General features: G+C 36.4%; 1 protein-coding gene across 1 annotated transcript in view; it reads left to right on the forward strand.

Moving 5' to 3' along the window:
• Window positions 1–8,480, forward strand: part of uhmk1 (U2AF homology motif (UHM) kinase 1) — a 33,376-nt gene extending 24,896 nt beyond the window's left edge. The window contains exon 8 of the mRNA XM_068037730.1: window positions 52–8,480. Coding sequence (XP_067893831.1) covers window positions 52–207 — 156 coding nt within the window. The 3' untranslated portion in view covers window positions 208–8,480. The remainder of the gene's footprint in view (window positions 1–51) is intronic.
• Window positions 8,481–9,535: the final 1,055 nt, after the last annotated feature.

A 9,535-nucleotide genomic window follows, 5' to 3' on the forward strand; every position in this document is an offset into this window, starting at 1 on the left:
AAAAAAAATAAAATGTTAGATCTTGATTCTCTTTCTTCTTTTAAAAACTAGGTTTTTGTTGAATTCAGAAGTGCTGGTGACTGCAAAATAGCCCAGCAGATGCTGACTGGAAGAATGTTTGATGGAAAATTTGTTGTGGCTACATTCTACCCACTGTGTGCCTACAAGAGGGGATACCTGTATCATACAGTAGTTGCTGACACTTAAGTTACAACTGGCTCACCACCTTTTACAATCACCCAGGTCCCTTTTGAAATATTCAATACAATAGTGTAAAAGGTGAAATGTTTTGCTCTGTTTCCCTTTGTGTGTAAGCTAGCATTGATTTAAGCAGCTGGTTTAGAGAAAAGGTTAACAAAGTTAGGGATTAATGCACTTAAAATCTGCTGGCAAGTTAACAAAAATCTATTTTATTACTAGAAATTATAGCAACCTGCATTTGGTTTGTAAAATGCTAAAACATCTTCACTGGCAGAGCTATCAAATGCATTCTTGTTAATGGGGAGCATGCTGGTGAAAATTTTACTATTTCTGAACCGAAAGAAAATCACAACACATTTTTATAAATGGTGCGAAAATAAAGATTGAATCTATGTCAGTGGGGTCAAAAGGATCACCTTGCAAGCATTTAGTCATAAGCAAGTCAGATGCAAAATTTCTTGAAGGATTTTAATGAGCGTGCATCGGTATATAAATCACTTTGCTGGTGGGCAGGTGGGATGCAAATTTGAGCACAACTCTTAGAATTCCTCAGTATTGCTTTATTTGGCCTTGGTATAGCAGCAGCTTGAATGGTACGCGTGCGGTGTGGTGCAGATTTATTTATATTCAGGGAGATGTAAGAAAAAGTTCCTTGTATCATTTCAGAGCTTTAGAGACTGCATTAAGTTTTTTTTTTTTTTGTTTGCCTTACTTTGGGACAGCTTTGATACTGTTTTGATAGTGGTCTGGAGATGCACAATCTGACCACAGCAGGCTACAGTGACTAAACAGCAACTTCTTCCACATATGAGCACATTTATTCAGATATATAAAGCAAATCTATGCCAACAACATGGTTAGTATAATTGGGGAGGGAAATGGCAGTTATATCTTGGCTTCTTCAGACACCTTTTATATAACCAGCAATTCAGCATACAATAAAAACTGGTACTTCTAAAATAGTGGAGGGTTGTAATCACTGTTATAACCAAAAGACCAAATAAACTGGCAGTTATTGTCCTAATAAATCATTCAAGCAGTTCAATCAAAAATAGAATTCAGCCACAGTAACATCTACACTGGTGGCAGAGGAGCAAGAGAGCATGCACTCATGATACTGTAGTGAGTGCAATTCATACACCTGATTTTACTGTAAACTCAACATTTACCCGAAGAAACTAAAACAAATAGACTTATGATTAAGAGACAGTGTAAGATAATATCGTTGTGAATGTATCATTTTATCATGGCAATATTAATGAAACTACATGGCATTTTGGATAGATGTGTTATTTGAGTAGGGAAACTTCCTTCAGTTGAGAGGTCATCTAAATCCTTCCTGGTTATTGGAACCAATAATCACAGCACAAACAGAATGTCCCTAGCTACAGCAATTTAAAAAATGCTGTAGTTATGCTTTCCAATTCATTGAGTATGTACCTAAAATTACTAGAACAAAAAAGTGCAGTACATTTTATAGATTTGATAAATATGTTTGATAAGTTAGCTAATTACCAAAGACAACTTACTGTAATGGAGAAACCTCGGAATCAGAGTCTAGAAATCAGTTTTTGAAGTGTTCCGTATGAACTGTTCTATATACAACATGCATAGTGGTTATAATCTGGAATACTCCGCCTGAAAGGGTGGTGAAGGCAGATTCAAATTATGGCTTTTGAAAGGGAATTGGATAAGTACCTGAAGGGGAAAAAAATTTGCAGGGCTATGGGAAAAGGGACTAACTAAATTGCTCTTGTAGAAAGCCAACAGACCCGATGGGCCAATTGGTTGTCTCCTGTGCTGTAACCATTCTATGATTCTATTCTGTAACTCAAGGATTTCGATGGCATAGTTACAAAATGCTTAGGTATTCTTTAGAGATGGATTCTTTGAGCTTATTTTTCCAGGTACATCGAAGGCAAAAATAATTACAAATTCTAACTTTTAAAGCCTTTGATATATGTCTGACAGCATTTTCTGTCACCTGCTTATACTCTAATTTCAAGCCAGTAAACAAGTGAACTCAATTTATCTAGGAAGTGAGGACAAATTCAAGTTAAGTTTACTAAAAGTAAATCAGTTTGTATCTAGGTTAATTTTTTATTTTAAAACCGGAGCAGAGCAGTGGCTTTAAATCCCAAAAAGTACCAAAGAAAAAAAAACAGGGAACATTTTCATGGTTATGTTTCCTGCACTAATTTCTTACTTTGCTACACATTTTACCAAACATGCCTGCCTGGTGTTTTTCTATACACCTCCTTACTCAAACTATTACTCAGCACTGTGTCCTCACGGTGGGTGAACCCTGCTGCCTCCCAACTCCCATCATTTTAATCAAATAACAGACTTCAAGAATACGACTTGGGTTAACCTCATTGACGTTTAGTGAGAAGTCAAGTTTCGAAACAGAACATTCATTGTCGACCTTGCAGATACAAGCTATTAGTTTCTAAATTGTCTTACCACATCACTGACTGCAAAAAAAAATATATATTTATAAAAGATCCCCATCAGCTAAAAGTGGAGCTTTACTGTTCTCCTTGGTTAGAATTCAGAAACTACTGAATTTTCTGGAATTGTTGAAGTTTTGAAAGGTTTGATTGTTCAGGTGAGTCAGTGAATTTCCTCCCCTTCCCACACACTTTGTAGGAAGTGTACTTTGCAGTTTTTTGGCATGGCTATAACATGCCTGAGGTATTGCTCCGGGGTGGGTGTGTTGGGAAGGTGCAGGGGGTATGGCAAGATTGTCCTTTGCTACACTGAACAAAAAAGTATTGCTGCTTGCTCATCTAGTTTCGCACACTGGTCTAGTTATTTTCCTGGGGTGTGAAGTCTTACTGTATAGCAGGCTACATGCTAGGCACTTCCCCAATCTGACAGCCATTAAGCACTACTTGGTCCAGCATATTCAACTCTAAATCACAACCCAAAGCCTTGAGAGGATTGGGATAAAACCCAGACCAGCAGACACAATTTTGACATCATTTTCCAGTAAATAGTGCATGGACCATGGCCAGTAAGGCCTAATCCCCACACATACTGCTCATATCTCCTAATATAGTCTCTGGATCATGAACCAGAATGACTAAAAAGAGCTGTGACCAGTCTTTTAAATCCCTACAGATCTGGGTGGCATCTACTTTAGTTCAATTAATGTCCCATTTTGGCTGCAACCAATGTATACCTAATGAACGAGTAAACCAACTAGAAAATGGATGCATGCCCTCACAAAAAATGTTATGATGCATTTTGATTTTGTAACAGAGTATACCTGGCCATTGTACTTGTGAAACATCATATTCAAAACAAGCAAAAGTGGCCTAATTCAGTAGTTCATACTCGTTTAACTTCTGAACTTCTTGTGTTCTTTGGTTACTATTCTTTTTAGGTGATTTTTCAAACTTTAGGTTTGATTTTCAGATCTGGCCTAAATTTCCTTGTGGTCCCTTTAAATCAAATTAAAAAATCTGCAGCAGTTAAATATAGCCCAAGTGCACCCTAGGCCATCAAAAACATTCAGCTCTGTAGCCAGACTATTATATGGCTTACTTAATTGCCTCATACTCTTGTATTTGTCTTTAAGATTTGATTTAGCACATAAAATCAACCTCAAGAGTTTGGGTAGCCACTAAATTGTGTGCAATGTTGGTGCGCACAGAATTCAAAATACATGCCATCTTTTTCTAAAACCATGTACAGGTTTCAGTTTTTTTTTCAGTATTCTGAAATAATATACCGAATATTGACATTTAACCACTAGTGATTTTACTGTTCCCATTAGTATTGGTGCAAAGACAAAAGTGCAATTACAACATATTCTAGCATACTTCTCTACTCCAGACTGGTCAAGGGTGCCAGTTATAGAAAAGAATTCTTCTGCCACTACACACAAGATTCTTATTGTACAAAGATTTAAAGACACAAATCACGCTTCTGCAATTCAGAGGAGTAACATTTCTTCTTTTAAACTGGGAATGCTAAGCCAAGTGATTTTATGTGGTTGCTGCTGATTATGGTAGAATGAGCTGCAGGCCTAGCTCAGTATAGCACTGAGCATTTGGTTTTTGCATTTTAGAGCTTTGGCCATTTGTAGAATTGCCTCAATGTAAACCTTCTTGTAAAAGATTTTTTTTTTTTTAAGTGGATCAAAATATCAACTGTAATTAATTTGAAAAATATGTCCAAAACTTTTCCCTTAATAGATTTACACCCAATGAGGGTGGTGCTCGACACAATCATGTGATATCAATTTGCCTAAGTTTCTTTTTCTGCTGAGCTAAGGATCATTAAGGGTTCCATTAACTCTAGTTATCTTCTTATCTGGAGCACAGTTTTGCTTTTTCCCTGTGAAAGAGATGGTTGCTCAGTAATCATCTTTCCCAACCATACATGTTCATGGGGTGGATAAATTGTTTACTCAGTCATAGCTTGCTATTAACTGTTACTTGACATTTACTAAAAATAGTGGGGCAGATTTTTATTTTTCTGTCCAGGAATTGACCCACCAGACAGTAAAGGCTGCCATTTAAGCATGTAGTAATCAATTACTTTTGCACCAAAATCTTGGGAGGTAACTGTTTTGTAGCTATAAAATTTAGCTGATTAGGTTTTCAGGAAACCTACTAGTTAGGCAAAATGGAGGAGATTAAGACATATTGGCAAAGCACATGCTGCACAGATCAAATAACTGATTATCTGCTTATATTATGATCACCATAGTATTACATCACAATTTGTTATACAAACTTAAAGAACTGAATTGAGAAAATATAGTGGGATTAGTATATGCAATTTTTATAGAAGGCAAGCTAAATTGTGGATTAATTTTTTTTTTTTTTTTTAAATGCATGGGCTTGGACTTCCAGATGAAGGGGATTTGCCTAGTAATCAGTATTTATTTACTGAAGCTAGTGAATGATGTGGTACTGTGTTCGGAGCGTGCATGCTTTCCTCAGTTTTGGTTTGTGTGCTGTCCTATGCAAAAGACTGGAGCCAAACGAGATAAAATATGCTACCTTACAACATGACTGGCATTGAAATGAAATTTTCCAGTTCTTTATTAAAATGCAAGGGAAAGAAATGAGATATTTGCACTGTGAATGTGTAGGACTATTACAAAAAAAAGTGCCATTTTGTTTGTCTATTGGCTTTGTTCATATGCCCTTCATTACACTCCTGAAGACAAGGTTACCCAAAATGGTACACACCTGATTTCAGACACATTTTATCTGTGAGCTAATTGCCATCTTCAACAAATTCGTGATTGGAAAGGGTTAAAAGCAGCCACGCATTGAAATTCTATAGTCAATCATTGCCCTACAGGAATAATTCCAGTAGCTTTATAAACATAATACTGGATCATCCCCAAAGCATTTCTCAGGGTCGGACACCTGCAACACATCCATGTATGAAATACACAATCATTACCAAAACTCTCATGACTAACAGATTATTCCTAATTAGAGTTTCAAAGCATTCAAGTCAGTCTGAGGTACTGTGCTCATTGGATAAGTAATGTGAACATTTTAACAAAGTTTAACCTATTCTTTCACAAATCAGGCAAGGTTTACATTTCAGACCATGGTATTCAGAAACTGTCAGTACAGCTTGTTGGGCTGTAACCTCTAACATATGTGTTTGTGTGCAACTTCTGAGTTTCCGAGTGACTACTCCAGTTATGATCCTCCCTCAAATCAGTTCATTTAAGACATAAGGTTGTGGAACAGATTTACTTGTAAAACAGAAAAATAGCTGGTAACTTATAGAACCAGTTGATCTCTTGTATTACTACATTCTACAAGATTATTGTAAACTTCCATATACCAGTAAGTGATATATAAATCCTGGGTATAACTGCTTTTAATTGGAAGGTTATTTGTTTTAGCAGCTTGGATTTAATTCTCACAAATTACGATCACCTTACTACAAAAAAAAGTATGACATGTAACAAGAGAGCATAAATGGAAGTTGTGTGTCAAGTTTTGGATTGGAAGCCATGTGGTCAAACTAATTCTATGGCAGCTTCTATCAAAGCCACAGATGTAGTTTGTTTGCACCCTCTGATTGTATCATGAAAGAGGTTTGGTACTTGCACAAATAATTGATTATCTCATTCCAAAACAAACAATGCAGCAGCCATAATCTGGCCTTGTACCTTGGAATTTTGATGTCTTTCACTTCACTTCAGTTGTGTGCATCACTACTTCACCCATCATACATCTGCTACTGTTGGCCTATAGCTCAGTAATTGTTCTCAGGAAACTATTGCACATGTAGGCAAACGCTTTGCATTATTCTTCCCGGATTCAAGATGATACATTGGATTCCAGTTGTTAAAAACAGAAACTTTCTAAAAGCAAATTATTGAATGCATTGCACGATAGCCAGGCTCCATCACTGCACGTTACCATTTGAAACTTGTGTCATCAAAACAGGATGCTCAACTGTGATTGAAAATCCATTTATCACCAGATGTTCAATTAATTGATGTTTTCTTAAACTAGCACAACGATTATGGTATAATTGTATAGAAAAGTGAATTTTAAAAAAAAAATGTAATTGTGGCCTGTGGCTGGATCAGACAGAGCTAATGAAAATAGAGCCATTTGTGCGGACTGTGTACATTATAAATTACTGCTGATTGTGACAATTCTTTATCTAATACTTTGAATAGCTACTGTGAATATTTGTAAGTTATCCATGCAAGCCAGTGTAGCACTTGAGCTTCAGCTTGTACACATTTATTGGCACGCCATCAGAATGTTGAGAGTTTTCAGCATCCACCTTCGGTATTTTTTTGGGACTGAATGTTAAAAGTTACTGCACTGAAAAAGCTAAGTATTACATAGATGCATGTTTCTAGCACTTGTCAAGTAATGAGGACAAAACCTATTGCAGGTCTTTACTTTTGAGAGATGTAGAGAATGTTTGAGAGCAGAATGCAAAACACCACAGATATAAACAAAAAGGAGAAAGAGGAGTGATATGGTGAAGGCATTGCTGAAGAACTGCAAGCCAAAAACCAGTTGGGACAGTTGCAATTTTTTTTTCCATGCAGTTTTGTTGAGAGTTCTAGTTTTGCATGTTTGTTAATTTCTACAACTAATCGTCTTCCACAGACGCAATAGTTCCTGATTGCCTTTACGCAACTGCTTCTCAAACCAATTCCTGTCTTGCAACTAAATAAATTACTGTAGATTCAGCACATTTCCAGGACACAAGCCACTAAACAAAAAGGACCAGTTCTAATTTGTCAGTTTGTTTTTGCAATTAGGGCTATTTACTTAATACTATATATTGGGACAGTCCTCTTCCAATTAATTTTTCTTCACAAGTTCAAATCTTTGCCTTTTATAACAGTTTATACAGTCACTTCTGTGTTACTGCAAAATTGTTTCCACCTCAGTAATGTAAAAGCCACACTAACAGACCTTCAGAGGGAATGGCGCAAGATCCTTTCTTACTGCAGGCTCACAATTTGGGTTCAACCCTAGTGTCAACTCAAGATTATGAAGTGCTGAGAGGGGGATTAAAACTAACGAGTATTTCATGGAGCATTTGCTTAATTTTTTTGAATGTACAGCTGCACCCATCTAATGTTCTTACTTATAGGCATGTACATTTTTGAGAATTCTCATTGCCGAGTGAATTGTAACCAGGAAATGTAGACAAGGTCCTGTTTTTGGCTGTGGATTGATACAGTAGCTATATAAAAAAAAATACATTGAGGGAAGAAAAGTTCATATTCTGAACATCTCCAAAAATATTAGTGCACAATAAGACGTTAGTTTTGTCTCCATGCTACTTTTAACAATTAATGTGCATAAATTTCTACCGTTATTTTAGCTAGTCATTCCTCTTTTTAAAATTAACTGCACACAAATTTGTAGAAACGTTACAGGTGTTGAAGAAATTAAATCCACATTTCTTTTTTCAATACACCTTTTATTGTATGGTAAAAATGTTAAGAGGTGATGGAAGATGCAATACTGCTAGATGGTTTCTGCATAGAAATATGCAGACAGTAACTGAGTTCCCATCCTATTCCAGTATGCTGTAAAGCAGTTTTAATGTACTGGGGGCTAAACAGTGCTGCATCCTCCCACATGATACAAAGGATTAGCTATGTGAACTAATTGTGTCATCTTGGTCATTCTGCTGCTTTGTGTATCAGATTATCTTTAAAGGCATGCTACTGTGTCTTGTAGCATTTATCTCCTTTTGGTAAAATACTGCCTTATGCTTTAGTGACAATAAAAAAAACTACCTAAACAATTAAACTTGTGTTCTTGTTAAAATTAATCTTAAAATATTGCACATTAAAACATTAAATGCACAATATACAATGAAGACTTGCAACATCAATGTTTTGGCATGAGTGCAAACATCTGAATTATCATGAATGTCAGTTTCAGTCCACAATCTTAATCTTTTCCCCAATGGGAATTTTCTATAATCAATTTGTTCCTAAGCTGCCAATAAGTTCATGTTAAAGAAATTTTAAATATTTATAAATGACGGAATAAGATTCAGCTGGGACTGTTGTCTAATTCTCGGCACCAGACTTTAGGAAGGATGTCAAGGGTGCAGGAGATTTACTTGTATGGTGACAGGGATGAGCAACTGTGTTGAGAGCCTAGAGAAGCTGGAATTGCTGTCCTGAGAACAGAGGTTTGGTGGGGGGAAGAGAGAGAGAGAAAAAATTACTTTAGGAATTTTCTAGAGTGAATAAGGAGAAACTGGTAAGGGGTTTAATAACCCAAGGAGACAGATTTAAAAATGTACTTGACAAAAGAACCAGAGGGGAGATGAGTTTTTTTTTTAAACTTTGCTTTAGTAGGAAGCTAAGCCTGCTAGGGACTCAGAGGCTCGAGAAAAGCAGTCAGTTTTTCAAACCGCACAGAGTAAGGAGCGCCTGGAGAGGTGACTTCACCTGAGTGAGACGGGAATTTGGTTCACGTGAATTCGGTGGAGGTAGAAAAGAGGTGCACATTTTTCAACCTGCAGTAACTGTAGAAGACAAGTTGCTTACCAGAAAGAGAAGGTAAACCAGAGACAGTGGCGAGAGTTTGAAGAACGAGGGTGGAGAGTCTGTGGGTTCAGAGCAGTACAAAAAAAATTGTGACATTACAGCAAAGAAGGTAAGTGATTAGTTGACCAATTTTCTCTCATCCAAGGGATTTTAATTGGAGTTAATATAATAGAAATAAGGACAAGAATCTTCTGAAACATGGGTAATTAATAAGCTTTACTAGCAGTAGGCTTAGTAGTAGTGGGGATTATTATAAATTAAGAAAAATAATAAAAATAGGAGGGCAGGTACTGTGTTGCAGCT

This window comes from Heterodontus francisci, chromosome 8, assembly GCF_036365525.1.
Source record: "Heterodontus francisci isolate sHetFra1 chromosome 8, sHetFra1.hap1, whole genome shotgun sequence".
Taxonomy (NCBI): Eukaryota; Metazoa; Chordata; class Chondrichthyes; order Heterodontiformes; family Heterodontidae; genus Heterodontus; species Heterodontus francisci.